This window comes from Lycium barbarum, chromosome 7 (assembly GCF_019175385.1).
Source record: "Lycium barbarum isolate Lr01 chromosome 7, ASM1917538v2, whole genome shotgun sequence".
NCBI classification, from domain to species: Eukaryota; Viridiplantae; Streptophyta; class Magnoliopsida; order Solanales; family Solanaceae; genus Lycium; species Lycium barbarum.
This window is the reverse complement of record NC_083343.1, coordinates 11,683,312-11,704,249: the sequence shown is the minus strand read 5'-3', so window position 1 is coordinate 11,704,249 and position 20,938 is coordinate 11,683,312. Positions and strand designations below refer to the sequence as shown.

The following is a 20,938-nucleotide window of genomic DNA, read 5'->3' as shown; positions in this document are numbered from 1 at the left end:
GATTTTACTTTTAAAAGCATCCTACATTCATTTTTGCTTATCAGTTTTTGCATTAATTTTTTTATTTTTTTTGACTGCCAATTATTTTCTTTTAAACTTTTACGGAGTTTAACTGATTTTTTTTTAAGAAAAAATGGAAAATATAAATAATAAAACTGAAAAATATCTTAAAAAAATTTAATCTGCTTATAATAGAATTGATTTTAAAATTGATGCAAAAAAGAAAATGAGAAAAAAGAGGAAAGAGAAATGACAAAAAATGTGGAAGAAGAAAGAGGAAGAGCATAAAGTGGTGGGGCCCACAATATAATTATAATAAAATACTCCCTCATATACCATGTCATATTTATGACTCACGCATGGTAAAGTTTTTCATGTTTTTCCATTGTTTGCTTGGACTGTTTTGTATCCTATTTCTTCAGTAGGAGTTCTCTTATCCAATAGATGTGGGACTAAAAGAGCTACTATTTAAATAAGCAAAGGGAAAGAGAAGACTAATATAATATTAAACATTTGCTCCTTTATTTAAATAGGTTGAATTGCATCCCACCAATTCTAGTCCAAAGCTTTTCTAGCATTGGACTGACAAAAGAGTTGTGTAATGTGAGTTTGATGAGATAGTATAACTTCTAATATTGGTTCTTTAATTTATCCTCCTCAACTCCCTGAAAGTAGGTTCTTAGGTTGTCTTTTATAGTTATAAAGATTATACTTATAATATTCCTTGAAATAAAGAAAAGAAAAAGAATTTGCATAATGAGTTTTCTTTAGGCAGCTACATTGCTAAAGTTGTACTTAACATAATCCTTTTGTGATTTTTTTTTTATACAGATTGTAAATCTTGTGAAGGACAATTTACTAAGTCGTGATGGAGATATTTTGGATCGGATAGTTCCTCTGCATGCAAAGACGATCTTCTTACTCGTTGGGAACACTGAGTTCTGGTAGAATCTCCTCTTGCTCTAAAGTTGAATGTGACACAATTCTTTGATGATTTATGTATTTTGCTTATGCTCTATATGTGAGTGTGTGCAGGTGAGTGAAAAGTGAAAAGTGAAAATGTGAGGGTGGTTAGGTGTGTGAGTAAAAATTAGGTGCGGTTGCTAGTTTTTTTTTTTTTTTTTTTAGTTATATAGATTATATTATATGTATAATATTCCTCAAAAATCAAAATAAAGAAAAGAAAAGAAATTTTCATTAAGAGTTAAGAGTCTTTACAATTTATTATGATATTGCATATGCATAAGATACGAGCCCTAGGAACGGTCACGACTGAACGCCTAGGCGCACAGTAAGGATTGGTCATGGACGGCTTGGAGCATGCATAGTCCAACCCGAGTATGTGAGCCGTACGGACTGTCTCCACGCACGTCTTGAAAGCATGTATATCCAGGTGTCGCGCCTTATTTTCATCAAGCCACGCTAAAAGCAAAATAAGAAACTTTCCTCTCCAAGGTAATTCAGTCGTCTTTGGTGCCAATGTTGTCGGGTAGAAGTAAACGCCTCTTTCAGCAATATAAAAGTGAGTAAAAGTTGAAGAACGAGCAACTCCTCATGCCGAATCAGATTGCAAGATGTAGGGGTTCACACACCTAGATTGTCCGGGATCCCACACTCTACGTCTAGAGTAAGAATACACAATTAACTAAAACTTGCCAGAACATCCCTACAATTGTAGTGCCTCCACGTTCACGGGATAACATGTTAGAGCCATGACCTCAAAACTTATTCCCGGATCCCATACATGAAGATTCGACGAAGTTACACGAATGGGTACCATAAAGTATTTAGTACCAGGATCAAACGGAAAACATGGAATTGTGTAAATGCGATCCTTGGCTATTTGCAGCAAGGGCGAAGCCACATTGGCTCCAGGGGGTTCGAACCCCCTCGGCGAAAAATTACAGTGTATTTTCAAAGTTAAAATTATTTTATTATGTATATATAGTAGATGTTGAACCCCCTAACTTCTCCGTGTATTTACCTTTTAGAATTTTTGAACCCCCTAGATGAAAATCCTGGCTCCGCCACTGATATGAAGTGGGTGTTGGCCGAACTAGGATCAAACAAAAAAGGACGCAACGTACTCGGAGTAGGCACAGTTTCAATAAAAAATGAATCAGATGTTACCTCATGACCCATAAAAATAGAGGCAACGGGCAAATCGACATGGCCCTCGATATCGGGCATTATATCCCAAACTGCAATAACAAGAGACGGAGAATCTAGATCAAAAGTTAGGATGTCCCCTGTCTTGTTGTTCTCTTCAAAATCGGTGTTGCAAGTTTCCTTTTTCACTTGAGTTAGCAAACTTTCAGGGCACCAGGTAGATTCGTCAAGAACTTGAGTTACCTGCAAAGGAAGCCCCTCTGAATCATCTGCCACCAAATCAAACGCGGTGTCAACTTCATGGACTGAGTTTTCACTTTGGTGAGAACTTTCATCGGACACCTGGTGCACATGGCCTGAATATTCAGTGTCTAACGCCGAATCAGTTCCAGCTCTAAGGGGGTTTGTGTCGATCGAAGTATGAAACATCTCAGGATGGCCCTCAACATTATTCACAGGGATAGCTGTAGCAACATTAATCCTTGTATCTTCTATTGTAACCTGCTGAGACATAAATGAACAGTTGTCCTCGATCTTCTATAGCAAAGCAAGAATACTGGTAATTTGATTGTCCACCATAGGAGACTTTGCGTAGGTTTGTTTCCTAAAACACAACGCTAACTTCTCCTTAAAATGTTTTCAATCAAAAAATTATTTGTTGCGAAACATCCAACAGGACCATTTGAGGGCCTCACCATCAAGATATAAGGAAGGAAGAGGTAGCCAATATTCTTCAGAGAAGCCAAGGAAAGTGAAGTATCTCTCTGCCCGATAAATCCAGTTCTTTGGATTAACCGCGCTGCTGAATCGATCTAATACCACCTCTGCCATTAGAGTACGCCAATGAAAGCACCGATGTAACAAACCAGAATTCTCAGCACAAATATATATAATCACTGATAGCCAAATTACATTTATAACACTCAAAACTACTAAATTACAATGAGAATTACTGAAATCAAGTAATTTCATATAGAGATAAGAATGGGGATGAGGAGTTAGACTCTGAGAAAGAGGACGGGAGGAATAGATAGTTTCTTCATAACCATACGCATAACCTATTTTGCTCCAACCAGTTGCTATTTATCAATCTGGATCCCATACAAGGCCACTTAATTTAGTGTTGGGCTGCTTTACAAATATTGGTCCATAGCCATTCTTAACAATACCTCCAAGTATGCCCTTCGGGCTAATATCATTCACAACAGGTTCAATAGGAACAACACTTAGTTGACGTGTCAAAATGGAAAAAATGAGCAAGTTTAGGGGGCCGCATATGCATTAAGCCTCAAAAATTTAATGTGAAAATAATTTTGAAATGATATTTGGAGCTCATACTAAACACCACGTAGGCGATGCTGAAAAGAAAATGCGTAAGCATTTTATCATTTTCAATAATAATTATTGCAAAGTAATTTTCTTTTATATCAAATGTATGTAAAATGTAACCGCCGAGCAGTATAGCAGGATGATTGAGCCCCTCCACCACTAATTAGAGGTTTTGGGATGACTGGACTTCAAATAGGGAATATTTATGTTGATTGAGAGTAATATTTGTGGTTCTTGTTGGTATTACCGGTTTAGAGATCACCCAATCAAGAAGAAGAAGAAGTTGTAAATCATAACAGGAATCATCATGAAAAGACATTCTAAGATGTAGTAACACTTTGTTGGTGTATGAAGTTGTTTCAAGTCACTGACGGTGTATTCGTCCCATATGCAGGTCATGAGGTTTGGCTTCATGACAAGAAAAATATTTTGTGGATTGAATTCTGCTTCACATGATGAATTTTAGCTAGCTGATCTAAGCTATTACTCATAAAATAAGAATAATTCACTCTATCAATGAACCGTTTCTTCGCTTGATTGTCCTGAAGTTTTTTCTTACAATAATGAGGAAACATTACAACAAAACAAAAAAAATCTACTGAGAAAAGGTTAGAACTAGAATTGATGGGGTGCGCCAGGCCAAGGTAGTAGTGCAACACCAAAGCGACACTTGAAGGCCCCAATAGCAAGCTACCTTGGTGGACCTTCCCCCTTAAAAAATAGAGTTAATATCATGTGAGTCAATGACTCACATATCAGATATTAAACTGATAAGAACAGATACTACACTTGATCTTAGCCAAAAGGCCGAGAAAGGTATGCTTCTACCAGTATTGTGCGGGCTATTTTATACTTCAGCTTTTACACAGAAGCTCTCATATCCAGTCAGTGTGGGACTAGAAGAGCTTCTCCATCTCTCTCCAAGAGATAAGATTTTATATTTGAATAGGCTAACATTCTTTTACCCCCTTATTTCTTTCTTGGATACAAATTTACTGGTCTTAATTTTCCTACAAAACGAGAAAATGTTGAATGATATGAAAAGAATGGATGAGACAGTACTAACTCTAGTATATACTACAACTATACCAAGTTCATCTCCTAGAGAGTAGAAAATTTAGAAATATTTTTTATTATCTCTACTCTTTGTTCTTGGATACAAAGTAGCAGTTAAGGTATTTCTCCTACGATGATTCACCAATTTCTGGTTTGTTTAAAGTAATACTATATCTCGTGGTCGTCTGTCTTGATCAAAGATTAATGAATGAGTAACTTGAAAAGGGTGCCTTACTAAAAAAAGCTTCAAGGATATGAGTATTCCGTTTCGTGGTTCTTGAAGAGAATCCCCCCCAAGTGGCTTAAACTAGCACCGAGAGAAATTTTAATCCTTCTTGCTCTGCTTTTGTAGCTGTCTTATGTCATTTGAAAATATTTCAGATACCTTCCCCCAATTTTGTCTCTGTACGTAACACTGGCTTCTTTCTTTTTTTTTTTTCTTCCTTACGCCACCACCAAATTTGCCGCTGCCTTCACCTTCAGTTTCAGATATCTGAAAAACCAGTCAAAAGACCACCACTACTTGTTGAAGGAACGGTGCTGGTGTTCCCTAATGGAGAAGAAGGGTGATTGATTTCTGATGGTGGAACGATTTTAAGGGTCGTGCTGGTGTGTTCAATTTTGGCTGAGGGATGGTGGAGAGATGATGTTAAGAGTGGTAGAGAACAGGCGGATGGAGGTGATGCTGGGCGGTGGTTATGGAGGATCGGTGGTGCAGCTTGTGGAGAAACTAATGGGAAGGCTTTATTAGGGACGGTAGGATGATTGGTGGCTTGTAAAGTTGCACTTTATTGGCTGAAAACGCCAGATTAGCTCATCATTAACTGTGGCTGCAGTGCATAGCTAGAAGAAGTTTCAACAGAAGAAACCATAGACAAATATTATACTTGCGTTTAAAAATTGTTCATGGGGTAAATAGGACCACCGAAAAAGAAAAGTCCGTCCTTGGAACTTCGGTCATACTGGGGTACTTGTGCCTTTTCCTAAACACATTCTAAGATGTAATACCGTTCTTAGGGTATGAAATGATTTCCAGTCACTGATAGAGAGTTCATACAATAGAAAATTCCTGAAATTCCTGAATTTGTTATTATTCTCTATAAAACAAATTAGGTTTAATAATGAAAAGAAAATTTTAGAACTAGAATTGGTGAGGTGCGCCAGGCCAAGGCAGTAGTGCAACGCCAAGGCAACACTTGACGGCCCCAATAGCAAGCTACCGTGATGAGCCTTCCACCTTAAAAAATAAAGTTAATATCGTGTGAGTAAATGACTCACATATTAGATATTAAACTGATAAGAACAGATACTACACTTGATCTTAGCCAAAAGGCAGAGAAAGGTATGGTTTTTCATGTTTCGTTTGGGCCGTTTAATATCATGTTTCTTTAATATGAGTTCTCTTGTCCGTTCGATGTGGGAATACAATAGCTATTTAAATAAGCAAAAGGTAAGTGAAGACAAAAATTAAAAATCTGCTCCTTTCTTTACTACTATTAAGAAGTATGGGTTTGCACCCAGCTTCGTCGTCCGTTTTCCAACCAACCAATATTAGCCAATATTTAGTCTGTTTTCCAACCAACCAATATTAGCCAATATTAAAAAAAAAAAAAGTGGTGCTCATATTAAACACCAACCAACCAATATTAAAAAAAAAAAAGTGAAACCCACCATCTTCAAATTCACGGGGGAAAAAAGTGGATCCCATATTAGCAAAATCAAGCAATATTAAAAAAAAAAGTAAATCCCATATTAAAAAAATAAATAATGTCAAAAAAAATGTGCAGACTTTGTATTCGTAGCAAACACTAACATAATAAAGTTTTAGATACGGAGCACAAGCTATAATGTTATATTAATCGTGTTTTGAACATAGTATCTCATATTGACAAAATCAAGCAATATAAAAAAAAGTGAATCTCATATTAAAAAAACAAACAATGTCAAAAAAAAAAAAAGTGGAGATTTTGTATTCGTAGCAAACACTAATATAATAAAGTTTTAGATACGGAGCACAAATTACAATGTTATATTAATCGTGTTTTGAACATAATATATATATATATATATATATATATATATATATATATATATATATATATATATATATATATATATTATATGCATAAAAATAGTGCAAACTAATAATGTCCAAAAGGGTGAGCCTATACTAAACAATACCAAGCACTATAAAAAAAAGTATGGTCCCCATATTAAACACCAACCAACCAATATAAAAAAAAAGAATTAAAAAAAGTGGAACCCACCATCGCCAAACTCACGGGGAAAAAAAAAAGTGAACCCCATATTAACAAAATCACTATATAGAAGAGTGAGTTTTGGACAATGGATCGTCGTCCGTTAAGCATTAAAAAAAAAGTGTGGTCCCCATATTAAACACCAACCAACCAATATTAAAAAAAAAGTAAAAAAAGTGGAACCCACCATCTTTAAATTCACAAGGAAAAAAAAATGGACCCCATATTAACAAAATCAATCAATATAAAAAAAAGTGAATCCCATATTAAAAAAACAAACAATGTAAAAAAAAACGTGCAGACTTTGTATTCGTAGCAAACACTAATATAATAAAGTTTTGGATACGGAACACAAACTACAATGTTATATTAATCGTGTTTTGAACATAGTATCCCATATTGACAAAATCAAGCAATATATAAAAAAAAAAAAATGTGAATCCCATATTAAAAAAACAAACAATGTCAAAAAAAAAAAGTGGAGACTTTGTATTCGTAGCAAACACTAATATAATAAAGTTTTAGATACGGAGCACAAACTACAAATGTTATATTAATCGTGTTTTGAACATAATACATATATATATATGCATAAAAATAGCGCAAACTAATAATGTCCAAAAGGGTGGGCCTCATACTAAACAACACTAAGCAATATAGAAAAAAAAAAGTGTGGTTCCCATATTAAACACCAACCAACCACTATTAAAAAAAAAAGTAAAAAAAGCGGAACCCACCATCTCCAAACTCACGGGGAAAAAAAAGAGTGAACCCTATATTAACAAAATCAAGCAATATAAAAAAAAGTGAATCCCATATTAAAAAAACAAACAATGTAAAAAAAAACATGCAATGAATTAACAAAATCAAGCAATATAAAAAAATAAAAAAAAAAGTGAACCCCATATTAAAAAAAAATATAATGTTAAAAAAAAAAGTGCAGACTTTGTATTCGTAACAAACACTAATATAATAAAGTTTTAGATACGGAGCACAAACTACAATATTATATTAATCATGTTTTAAACATTGTATATGTATATATATTATATGCATAAAAATAGTGCAAACTAATAATGTCCAAAAAAAAAAGTGCACCCCATAAAGGGTGGACCCCATACTAAACAATATCAAGCAATATTAAAAAAAAAAAAAAAAGTGGAATCCACCATCTCCAAACTCACGATAAAAAAAAAAGTGGACACCATATTAACAAAATCAAGCAATATCAAAACAAAAAAAAGTGAACCCCATATTAAAAAAAAATAATATCAAAAAAAGTTGCAGACTTTGTATTCGTAGTAAACACTAATATAATAAAGTTTTAGATACGGAGTACAAACTACAATGTTATATTAATCGTGTTTTGAACATAGTATATATATATATATATATATATATATATATATATATATATATATATGCGCATAAAAATAGTGCAAATTATTAGTGTCCAAAAAAAAAAGTGCAACCTATATTAAAAAATCAAATAATAATTATGTAATTTCCAAAGTATCTCATTAAATCAATAATAAATTCATTGCCACGTGCGTATCAATCCATCACTGGGAGGAGCAAATGAAATTGCTTTTCTTTAAAAAGTTAAGTAGTCAAACCATACAATTTTCTTTCCTTTTTTATATTAGCCTGAGATCTAATCTAGATATTAAACTGTTGTATTTGCTATTCCGCCATGTAATTTATTTGTTATGTTTACTAAAATAAATATACTTAAAATATTTATATTTTAAAATAAGATAGAATTTAATTACTTTTTTATTTTTATTCTTACTCTAATAAATGTGAAAAGAGATTAATGTCGTAAAAAAAAATATATCAAATGGAGATCAAATAATGAATAAGGTAAATTAGTCAAATTATAATTCTAATTGACGTTTTCTTAAAAAATCATGCAAAAGACAACATGACAAGTAAAATGAGCTAAACCGAGAATATTTACCAAAAATTAAAAAATAGTATTTCTTCATTTAAATAGAAAATCAATTTCTACTTTGTTTCGTTTTAAACATGTAAAATTAATTTAATAATTTGAATTAGAATTATCCAAATCAAAATTTGATAAAAAATAATAAGTATTTTACACCTTTAAATTAATCGAATTAAAATTGAAAGTATCAACTGATGCTTAAATATTGCTATTGTTTTATCTCAAAGAGAGGAAAATACAAGTCTTCTCTTTAAAAAATATTAATAAATTTGCTGATTTTGTATTCGTAACAAGCATTAATATAATGAAGTTTTAGATACGGAGCACAAACTACAATGTTATATTAATCATGTTTTGAACATAATATATATATATATATATATATATATTATCACTATTCAAAAATAACTACATACACATAAATTCACTATAATTTAAAGTGTTGGCCTGTGCGCAGCACGGGCATAGGCCGTCTAGTTTTCTTTAAATAAGCTGAAGTGCACCCCACCAATACCAGTCCAAAGCTTTTCTTACATTGGAACTTTCTTAGTATTTCCATTGGATTGAAAAGAGTTGTGAAATTTGAGATTTGATGAAACAGTATAATTTCTAATATTGGTGCTTTAACTTATCCACCTCAATTCCCCCAAGGTAAGCTCTTAGGTTTTTTTTTTTTTTTTTTTAATAGTTATTAAGATTATATTTATGATATTCCTTGAATTAAAGAAAAGAAAAGGAATTTGATCCTAGTCGTGTCGATAGGCTTCGAACAACTTGTTAGGTGCTTCTGCTTGTGAGTATAATTTTGAGGTAATCCACATATAAATTTGATCTTCTCTGCTCTTTGGAAGTACTAAATTCTTTTAATTAGAGTCTCCTACTGCTCTTCCAAGTTGATTCTTGCTTCTCATTTCATTTTCGTCTAAACTTCATATTGTTTGGCAAAGAAACATAATGAGTTTTCCTTAGGCTGCTACAATGCTAGAGTTGCATTTAACATAGTTCTTTTGTGATTATTGGTTTATATACTGATTGTAAATCTTGTGAATGAAAATTTGTTGAGTCGTGATGGAGGGTCTCTGCGTGGAAAGACAATTTTCTTACTTTGTGGGAACACTAAATTCGGAAAATTTGAGTTTTTGAAGTCTTCTCACCGCGCTAAAGTTGCATTTGACACAATTCTTTGATCATTATGTAAGAGGCAGATCTAGAGTACCGTTTATGGGTTCATGTGAATTCAGCTGCTTTTTTTCAGACTCGGTATATATATCAAGAAATCTACCAGATATCTATAATTTTAGTGTATATTAACTTGAGATCATTATAGGAATTCACAAACCTCAAATTATGGATTCGTCGATTATGTAAAATGCTTATGGTCTATATGGAAGGTAAATCTTGTAATATTAGCTCACTCATGCTGGACATACAAAAATTCGTTTTGGCAAAAAGTTGAATCCAAAAACTTGAGATTGCTCTAGCGGAAGTCTTTACAAAGAAGAATGAAATGACAATGAAACATTGGAGAGTAACGTTGGAGGTAGATTTGGGCAGGTGTATTCCTTTATATGTAGAGATGGTCTTCTTTACTCCTTGAATTACTAAATTTTACTAGTTTTCTGTTGCTTTTCTGAGGTCATCTTTGTTCTCTTGGAAGCAAAATGCTTTATTTTACACATTTTTGTCTTATTCTATCTTTCGCCAATTTTTTGTTTGTACTAATGGGCATTGGAGGTAAAACCCAAAAGGGAATCCATTTCAGAAAAGTGAACAGGGCCGGCCCATCTTAGCAACTGTACCTGAGATAGTTCATTATAAACTAGAAACAAAAGAGTCCAGTTGAATCCCAACTATCTAGTTACCACATCGTCTTAAGAAGACATTTTTAAAGCGTTTATATTCGGGAACTAGAAGAGGGAAGCTTGTCCCTTCGGGGACATCTGATAAAATTGAAACGATATAAAGAAGATTGACATGCCTCCTGCTCAAGGATGACACATACAAATTGAGAAATGATCCAAATTTTTTCTCCCATTGACAGTAGATTATATCGCTCGAGAAAGCCCCATTTTATTTTATGTGATATTTTTTCTTTTTTAGTCTTAGCAAAAATAATGACACTTCTATATTTTAAAATAGACAAAATATAAAACAGCATTTACCCTTAATGACATGATTTTATAGTTTATCGCTCGAGAAAGCCCCATTTTATTTTATGTGATATTTTTTCTTTTTTAGTCTTAGCAAAAATAATGACACTTCTATATTTTAAAATAGACAAAATATAAAACAGCATTTACCCTTAATGACATGATTTTATAGTTACAAGAATTTCGTGGCATATTTAAATGACCGCAAATTTTGGTAAAGAAAGAAGTTTTTAGAGTTCGCTCACAAGGGAAAGTTTAATTGACATAATTCTTTTGGTTTTTGTGCTATGAAAGATGATTTTGCAGTATTGCTCAGTCATTTTGGACAGGCAAGATCCTTTTGGCAAAGTTGAACAAAAAGAACAATCAAATAATGAAAATTTATTGCATCATCACCATAACTTGTCCTTCTAGGATTTCTCATCTATTAACATATGAGTAATATAAATCTGAATACGAGAGAAGTTTATGACATAGGTAAAAACACCCAAAGTTTCAAAAGTTTTACATCCACATAAACGTTATAATATTTTTAAGACAAAAAATACTAAACGTCTTCATTCTTTATTAAATTTTGTGTCAAGTCAGACTGTGATAACTAAAGTGAATCTGTGGGAGTATATGTTTCTCTCCTCAATTTCAAAGCATTCTATTTTAGGATGAGTGATCTCATAGAAAAAGTGGTGATCATTATATTTATCTTAATTTAATTTGTCATGAAGTTTGACGGAAAAATTGACACGACCTAAAATGAGTGACTCAAAGCCTAAAAGTGATTCAGTGACAATTTTAAAATTATATATTAAGAAATTAATCATTTACTTCATCATTAACATGATATTGAAATGAAGCTGTTAACATAGAAAACTTTAATTATGATGTGCTGACAAAAGTAAATTAAAGATAGATTTAGATTTTCTTTTCAGAATTTTCAATATATGTATACTGAAGGTTACCAGTCTCTCTTTCTTACAAGCAGTCACACGTATGTCAAACAAATTTGAAGATTTGTTAACAAAGACAATGACAAAAATGATTGGGAGATTTTGAGCCTATGATTTCGCAGTGGCCTCTATTGCAATTTTGCTTGCAAAGATTATCACATATGATATCATCATTGGGGCCTGGAATGCAACTTCCGATGTGCTTGTTGGTGCAACATTTCAAACCATCTATTCGGATGATACCTGAAATTCAAATTTCATTATAAATTTTCTCTCATCTATCTCCAAAAATCTTTTAACATAAGGTAACATAACAAAATATGAGGAAAAAAAATATATAAGCAAAAATTTTTCCTTTGTCCTAGAATTGGGAAAGAATTATTGGCATTATATTGTAACTTTAAATAATCACTTACACACTTCATTTTTTGGTAGAATATATTAAATTTTTTTATTAATCTTTAATAATATAACAAAATGTTTGTAAACAGAAGAAACTAACATGTTGATGCATGGGATGTTCATGGTTCGGTTTTCCTCTAAAAGGAAACTAAGATAGGCTTATGGCTTTTGACTTATAAGCCGAAAGTCATAAGTTGAAATTTTAACTTAGGACTTTTGGCTTGTTTTTGTCATTTTAGTTTAAAACAAGTGGTTAAAAGCACTTTCTATTTTACCCAAACACCATTAAAGTGCGTAAAAGCTATTTTGGCTTAAAAACACCTAAAATAAGTCAATACAAACCGGCTCTTAGTCAATTTTTCATAGATCTGATTTTTGTCTGTTTTTCAATTAATTCAATTTTTTGCCCCCCTTTTTTTTGTTTTGTTGAACATATGACAATATACTTCCAAGCACATATTAGATTGGCTCTATTCCAAGATAACACTGCCAAATCAATTGCTCTTTTAAAAAGAACTTCCTTAAATAATATGTATGCATTGTTCAAGAACTTAGCCATTTCCAAGGAACATAAAAATATTCTTACAATGTATTTCTTTTTTTTATGAAAAAATTAAAGATCTAGTTGTGATATACCAAGATATCTTGACGATAATTGAATGAAATAATGATGAATAATTAAAGTACTCAAAAGACAAGTTATTTTGAACACCCGATAAATTCTTGAATTTATCGAAATAAAAAGGACACCATAAAGGAATTTTGAGACGTTGAGCTTTGCCATTATTCAATATTTTGAGGTTATGAAATAGTCTCTATTTAACAATTTTTTCACTTAATTTATAGCAAAGGGTTCAGAAAATTTATGGAAAATTATTGTTAGTTCTATATTTATTGTGTGTCTATGAGATTTTTATGGTATATTGTTTACTTTTCCAGTCCATTCCAGGAATTTTCCTTGCACGACTCCTGTTATAATATGCTAGTATCATAGCACAAATTCTAGTGCTTTAAATTTTGGTAAAAAGAGATTTGGCCCTTTTAATATTGTTAAACTATGACAACATATATATATATATATATATATATATATATATATATTCAACAAAATATTGACTGTAATATTACGTACTATTTAAATATGGACGCATATATTTTGATTGTTGGTCTTAAATCTTTGAAAAAATATAGAATGACATAAAAATAATGGACGAGACAGTAATAACTGTTGTATATACTGCAATTATACCAAGTTCATCCCCTTAGAAACTAGACAGAATTTGAAACTCTGTATCTACTTCTTGTTCTTGTTCACTACTAGTAGTTAAGGTATTTCTCCTATGTTGATTCACCAATTTTTGGTTTCTAAAGTTTACTGTATTTTGTAGTCGTCAAACCCATTATTAGTCGTTTATTTTGATCAAAGTTTAATGAAACGAGTAACAGGAAAAGGGGACCATACTGAAAAAAGTTTAAAAGATATGATTATTCTGTGTAGTGTAGCTTGAAAATGTTTAACAGAATGTTCTGACACCAAGTTTTTCACGCCACAATTTCTAGAAAATACATGTGATCGGCAATCCCTGCCCTTAGGAGAAGGGTATTCAAATTTTTTTCTCAGTTGTGTTAAGGGTGTGCAAAACTAAATATACACTCATAATAGCTAACATGTAACCTCTTTAGGCCACATAGTATTCCGGTGAAGGGTGTGCACCGGACCACCCTTTGCCTAAGGTGGCTCTGCCTATGCCCCAGTGGGAAGCTAATAAAAAGTTACAGGCAATGTAATAACATTAAACAATAGATGATGCAATAGATAAAAACAAGGAAAAAAAGTTTTTCCATAATTATATGATTCGCTTTCTTTAGTTTCATAGAAACTTAATTTATTGGGTATATCACATTGAGAAATAAGATGACGGTTGAGATTTTGTTAAACCAATACGATTTGATGTGCTCGGACAATCGAGAAAATATTTGACATAATTAATATATTTGATAAGCATCGTTGGTACTAATACTAGTTATGATAGAGATTAATGAATTGAGTTATATGGAAAAGGTGCCTTACAAAAAGTGTAAAAATTAATATTTTGGACCTGGAGCTTGAAAAAAAAATACTTCTAAGTTACCCATTTTTTTCATGTTATATTAGAGTTGATTGTTTTTATATGTAACTAAACAAATTCAAGATAGATTTAGAAGGGGTGCCAGGCCAAGGCAATAGTGCAACGCCTAGGCGATACATGAAGGCTCCAATAGCAAGCTATCATGGTGAACCTTCCCCCTAGAAAAATTGAGTTAATATCGTGTGAGTCGATGACTCACATATCAGATATTAAACTGATAAGAACAGATACTACACTTAATCTTAGCCAAAAGGCCGAGAAAGGTATGCTTCTAAATGTTTCGGTTGGGCCCTTTTATATGCTACTTCCACGTTGCAGCTCTCCTATGCAGTCAGTGTGGGACTAAGAAGTAAGAAAATTCCTAAAGGAAAGTGGAAATCTGTACAAAACAGTTTGTTAGCAGAAGTAAAGTGTCTTAGCCAAGAGAATAATGCCAAAATCTTTAGGTAAGTGTCGCAACGCCAAATTGTAAGAAACAAGGCCTGCTACAATTGATTGATCGGTTGATCTGTATATTAACTACGAAGTTTGTATTTAGATGGATCAAAAACTAATTACGTAAATGATCAACTGAATTCATTGTAATGGAAATAGTAGGTACATCAAGAAGGCCGATTAAATTGCTTCTTTATTATAGGTCTGTGCACGAATCGGTTCGGTTCGGTTTTGGCCATCATCGAGTTGAAATTTCGAATTTCGACTTTCTAAAATTCTCAACCAAACTCGATCCATTCTAGGTTCAATTTGATTCGTTTTTTATTATTTTGGTTCGGTTACACAAATCGATTTGTTCGGTTTATTCGAAATTTAAACCAACAACTATTTCATTTCAGTTTTAGAGTAAACATAACAAAAAATAATGAGATCCTAAACTTGCAGCCTTATAACCAAGACATTAACCAAGAAAAAACCATAAACTTGCAAGCATAATGGCATATAAATAGCAAAATAAGAGCTTGACAACTTGTGCAAGCATACAAATCCGCCAACACCACATTACATATACCAAATTAGTCATATTAGTCACTAGTGGCATATAAATTCGGTTTGTTCGGATCGGTTCGGTTGATAATTGACGCAAACCATATCCGAATCGTTAAACCGTAATATTTTACAATTGCATTTGTAAATCGAAATCGAATTGCATTATCCAAATTAAATTATCCGAATTGTTTCGAATCGGTTCGGAAATTCGAATTGAACCGATTTGTGCACAGGTCTACTTTATTATACAACTTAAACATCATGTCCAGTCAAATTAACATACAAAATGAATTCAAGGGAATAATCAATTTGAGATTCTTTGGCTCCTGCAAGGATTACACTTATAAAGGAGGGGAAGGGGAAGTAATAACTAATTATAACTGGAAACACACTCCGATCAAATAATCTTTTTGCTAAGATAACATTCTGCTTAAGATCTGAAGAAACATTAATAACTTTAAGAAAAGTAGTATAATGGCGAAATACACTTTCGGTTCCAATTTATGTGATGCACTTTACTGGGTGCAAAGTTTAGGATACTAGTGAAATAATGTTCTTCATTAAGAGTAATTTGAAAAGTTTAAGTTAAATTGCTTCCAAGTGTCACCCTTTGTCAGACAAATTAAAAAGGAATGTGCATCATATAAATAAAAACGTCATTGAACGAAAAATACTAATGAAATAATGTTCTTGAATATGATGTTTTAAGTGCAATATTAAATGCTACAAAAGTTTAGGGTTTGAATTGATGGGGTGCGCCGGGCCAAGGCAATAGTGCAACACCAAGGCGACACTTGAAGGCCCCGATAGCAAGCTACCATGGTGGACCTTCCCCCCAAAAAAATAGAGTTAATATCGTGTGAATCGATGACTCACATATCAGATATTAAACTGATAAGAACAGATACTACACTTGATCTTAGCCAAAAGGCCGAGAAAGGTATGCTTTTCCATGGTTTGCTTGGACTTTTTTGTATCGTATTTCTTCAGTAGGAGTTCTCTTATCTAGTCGATGTGGGACTAAAAGAGCTACTATATGAAAGTGAAGACCAATACAATATTAAAAATTTGCTCCTTTATTTAAATAGGTTGAACTGCATCCCACCAATTCTAGTCCAAAGCTTTTCTAGCATTGGACTGACAAAAGAGTTGTGCAATGTGAGTTTGATGAGATAGTATAACTTCGAATATTGGTTCTTTAATTTATCCTCCTCAACTCCCTGAAAGTAAGTTCTTAGGTTGTCTTTTGTAGTTATAAAGATTATACTTATAATATTCCTTGAAATAAAGAAAAGAAAAAGAATTTGCATAATGAGTTTTCTTTAGGATGCTACAGTGCTAAAGTTGTACTTAACATAATCCTTTTGTGATTATTTTTGTTTGTATACGGATTGTAAATCTTGTGAAGGACAATTTACTAAGTCGTGATGGAGATATTTTGAATCGGATAGTTCCTCTGCATGCAAAGACGATCTTCTTACTCGTTGGGAACACTGAGTTCTGATAGAATCTCCTCTTGCTCTAAAGTTGAATGTGACACAATTCTTTGATGATTTATGTATTTTGCTTATGCTCTATATGTGAGTGTGCGCAGGTGAGTGAAAAGTGAAAAGTGAAAACGTGAGGGTGGTTAGATGTGAGTAAAAATTAGGTGCGGTAGCCAGTTTTTGGGTATTGCTATGAGTTTTTAGCCACTAGTTAGAATCTAATATAAAATTTGCAGAATTCCAGATGTAGTGTGTCGTCGTTCAAGAAGGAAGAACTCAGTACACTACAATGAAATTAATACTACGAACAACGATTTTATCTTTGATATTAGAGCACTATTATTCTTCTACCAGATTGAACCTAATCCCCAAGCAAAACACTGAAATGCAAAAGTAACTTAGAACTAGAATTGGTGGGGTGCGCCAAGCCAAGGCAATAGTGCAACACCAAGGCGACACTTGAAGGCCCCGATAGCAAGCTACCGTGGTGGACCTTCCCCTTAAAAAATTGAGTTAATGTCGTATGAGCCAATGACCCACATATCAGATATTAAATTGATAAGAACAAATACTACACTTGATCTTAGCCAAAAGGCCGCGAAAGGTATGTTTTTCCAAGTATTGCGCAAGCTCTTTTATATTCAGCTTCTTACATAGCTCTTGTCCAGTCGATGTGGGAGTATGAGAGCTATTTAAATAAGTTGGAGGGCGAAGACAAATATTAAAAATCTGGTTAGTGCACCCCACCAATTCTTGTTCTATGCTTTTCTTGCATTGGACCATCGTTTTGGTTTCATGCTTCTCTTGGTATTGCCTTTGGACTGACAAAAGAGTTGTGAAATGTGAGTTTGATGAAACAGTATACTATCCAATATTGGTTCTCTAATTTATTCACCTCAATTCCACGAGAGTAAGTTCTTAGTGTTGACACCCAATTTTGTCCCGCCTTCCTCCAAAATATCTATTTACGCTTCTAATATTTTTTGGCAACTTAAGAAATAATTATTTATACTTTACTACAATTATTAGTTTTTATTAATATCGGCGTTTCATTATTCTATTGTAGTCACTGCTGTTACTATTTTTTTTTATTTCATTACTATTACTATTATCACTATTATCATTATTATTATTATTATTATTATTATTATTATTTGTCATTATTATTATTACTAGTAGTATTATAATTCGCATTATAATCATTTCAACATTTTTACCACCTTATGCACATGCATCGCATTTATTTTGCGCAGTTAAATAATAGCGTTTATTTACTGATATTATCGCACGACTATTACGACGTCATATAATTTTATTTTTATCCGAGCACTAATAAATACATACTTAATTAACATAGGTCTTTTATTTAAATTTAGAAGCCCAAATTGTTTCTTTCATTCAGCCAATATTAGCCCAAACCCGAGTTCAATCAATCCACAAATGTTTTTCGAACCAGTCCATAAAATCAGCCCACAAATCGTTTTTTCGGACCAGCCCAAACAAATAATCGACCCAGCCCACTTTTTAATTCACCAGCCCATCACCGGTGACCCGACCCGGAAGTTTCAACATAGATGAAGCTTTAGGGTTATCTCATGAGATTTCCCTTCACGCCGTACACCCCCCACTGCCCTTCTCCTTCTAGCTGTGGACAGAGTTGACCATTCCTATTTCCGTGCAAAGCCTGTTCGTTTTCGAACCCTAACAGACACGCCCCTTTTCTCCTTCCTCTCTCTCCTCGACAATCTTAGCAATATCACAGAAAACCTTCGCGATTACAGGCCATGCATGGCCATCTTGGGAAAAGAAATTAATGATCGTTCCTTTCTCCTTCAGAATTTCAACGGTTGAAGGTTTGAGTTTTTGTTTCTTTCCTTGCCCTCTGCTTTCAATCTGAAAGCATTTTTATGGGCTTCGTCCGTTTGTGAAGTAAAAAAATTTCTTTACCAGTTCCTTTTCACTTTAGGGTACAAGCTTTAATGAAGTTTTGTCCATTTCGCTCTTTTCTGGTCGGGGGTCAAAACACTTGCAAAATCCGAGCGTTGAACCACAGAAACCCGGCCCAAATTTTTGAACTCCAGCAAACCCTAGAAATCCCCTATAAATATTCGCTTCTTATTCGGAAAAAAAAAGGGAGAAAAAAGTTCGGGAGCCGCCCAAATTCCCCTAAAAATATTAGTTTTCAGCCGTCGTAATATTCTTGATATCGAGTCAAAAAATACTAAACCATTTCCTGTTTTTCTTTTGCCCTTGGTATTGCTTCGAATCCGAGCACACGCAAGCTGAGATTTGGTAGTGTTCGAGTGTGTATTGGAGAACCCGCACCCACTTCGCTGCACCCGAAGAAGGTCAGTAAACATCCCTTTTATTTATTTATCAGTGAATTAAGCATTTTCTGTTTGTGTTATGTGTTTTATGTGCTTTACGTGTTTTGTTGGTTTACTGCTAGGTTCATCTAGTAGTTTGACAATGTCAATAGATGTTATTCCAGTTCTGCTTAGATTAGGCTTGTGTAATTTCTGCATATGAATCAGTTAATTAGTGTAGTCTTAATGTGTGTTAGCATTAGTTTTTTCTTAGTTTACACATCAATGTTAGCAGGTAGCAGCTGAGTTCAATTAGCCCATATGTGAACCTCCTCCCTTTAGTTATTTTATTTTCTGTTTGATTTTTGTTTGTTGTCCTGCTATGTGTTAGTTTGTTAGTTAATATTAGTAGTGCAAGCATGATTAGGGTGCATTTAGGTATTGTTTGGTAGTTAAGTTAAGTTAGTATGCTTATACTTGTACTGTTTAGTTAAAATTATTGTTGAATGTCTATCTAGATAAGTTTGTCTATTGGTAGTGGCTTAAGTATGGTAAATAAGCATTTAGTTGCCTTTATTAGTTAATTTCCTGATTGATAGTTGCTTAAGCATGCTCAAATGTGCATCAGTTGTTTGGTTGTGATTACTTAAGCCATATTTAATTATGATTAAGTATAATGGGTGCTTTTGCTAATTGAAATTGGGATTCCTAATAACCTAGCATGTGAGTAAGTGTTCACTAGTTATTTTAGTAAATCAGTAGTGAATTATTGTAGTTTGAGGTTCAATTTGCTGATCTGATACAAATGTTAACTTAGTTTAATAACAATATGTGTCTCATTTGCTGACTCAGTCATGTCGTTAGTAGCATGTTGGATAGTTTAGTTGTGTGTCCTGTTTTATTATGTCAAAAGGGCCACTGAATTACCTATGTGGATTATTTCGTCTGCTGTTTTGGTATTTGGAAATGTTAAGTGAGACTCAATGTAATTTGTACTTTCAATATGAGCCTCATACTATCTGATAACTGAAATAAGCCTACTCCTATGTTTCATTTAGCTTTAACCTTGATGCTAGCATGTGTTTGCATTGTCTGAACTCACATTAGTTATAAGTCTACACATGTTTATGGCTTAGTTGACTAAATGGCGTGATTAATAATCTCTAATTGACATATAGTATCCCCAGCCTGAAATAGTAACAAATATGTCCTTATGCTGATTCATAGGCTGAAAATGGTGGGTTTGGTGTTAGCATGAGTTACTTGTTTCATTCAATCCTCAACATGATAAGATAATGAGTTAGGTGGACCCTGATTAAGTCTGAATGAAGTAAAATAGGAATCTGAATTCAGTTATAGTCATGGAAATGAAATGGTAACTTTGAGTAGATAAGGTCCTATTCACTTTGCTGCACAAACAAGTCACATGAGAGCACATTTTAGTCCCTTTTGTTTTCTTGAATTGAATTGTTGCTTGCTTGTCCTGCATCCTGCACACTGCCTTCATTTTAAGTGGAATACTCAACTTCTATGATGTGTAATGAAGATTCTCTGCATGTTAACTAACATACTTAATCCATGTTAACTTTAAAAGTTTTGTGTTGTTTTCCTGAGGCCAAATGTCTGTTTATGTGATATTCTTTACATCTGAGCATGTCTTTTCCTTTCCTTTGAATATTAGTGTTTTGTCTCAATTGTCCCATATGAATTGGGAATGCATTGTTTCCCTTTTGAAGTTTGATCTAAACCTAGAAAATGTTGGTGTCTTATTTGCCTGTTAGTCCTTTATGTGGAAACTCATGCTTATTTTGATTTCCTATAGTTATGATAAGACTG

The 20,938-nt window shown here is 33.1% G+C and overlaps 1 protein-coding gene and 6 non-coding genes across 7 annotated transcripts; 1 reads left to right on the top strand and 6 right to left on the bottom strand.

Moving 5' to 3' along the window:
* Positions 1-1,101: 1,101 nt before the first annotated feature.
* LOC132603123 (uncharacterized) lies at positions 1,102-6,548 on the bottom strand. Its single transcript, XM_060316025.1, has 2 exons — positions 4,730-6,548; positions 1,102-2,933 (listed from the first exon to the last, which is right to left on the bottom strand). Exon 2 carries the CDS (start codon positions 2,620-2,622, stop codon positions 1,981-1,983), a length of 642 nt encoding a protein of 213 aa, XP_060172008.1. The 5' UTR covers positions 2,623-2,933; positions 4,730-6,548; the 3' UTR covers positions 1,102-1,980.
* On the bottom strand, positions 4,063-4,258 carry LOC132604649 (U2 spliceosomal RNA). Its single transcript, XR_009568769.1, has one exon. It is a non-coding gene; the product is annotated as a U2 spliceosomal RNA (small nuclear RNA).
* LOC132604658 (U2 spliceosomal RNA) lies at positions 5,645-5,840 on the bottom strand. The gene has a single exon (XR_009568778.1). It is a non-coding gene; the product is annotated as a U2 spliceosomal RNA (small nuclear RNA).
* Positions 6,549-10,624: 4,076 nt separating the features above from the next.
* Positions 10,625-10,727, top strand: LOC132604693 (U6 spliceosomal RNA). The gene has a single exon (XR_009568806.1). It is a non-coding gene; the product is annotated as a U6 spliceosomal RNA (small nuclear RNA).
* Positions 10,728-14,396: 3,669 nt separating this feature from the next.
* On the bottom strand, positions 14,397-14,592 carry LOC132604654 (U2 spliceosomal RNA). Its single transcript, XR_009568774.1, has one exon. It is a non-coding gene; the product is annotated as a U2 spliceosomal RNA (small nuclear RNA).
* Positions 14,593-16,057: 1,465 nt separating this feature from the next.
* Positions 16,058-16,253, bottom strand: LOC132604653 (U2 spliceosomal RNA). Its single transcript, XR_009568773.1, has one exon. It is a non-coding gene; the product is annotated as a U2 spliceosomal RNA (small nuclear RNA).
* Positions 16,254-17,209: 956 nt separating this feature from the next.
* On the bottom strand, positions 17,210-17,404 carry LOC132604664 (U2 spliceosomal RNA). Its single transcript, XR_009568783.1, has one exon. It is a non-coding gene; the product is annotated as a U2 spliceosomal RNA (small nuclear RNA).
* Positions 17,405-20,938: the final 3,534 nt, after the last annotated feature.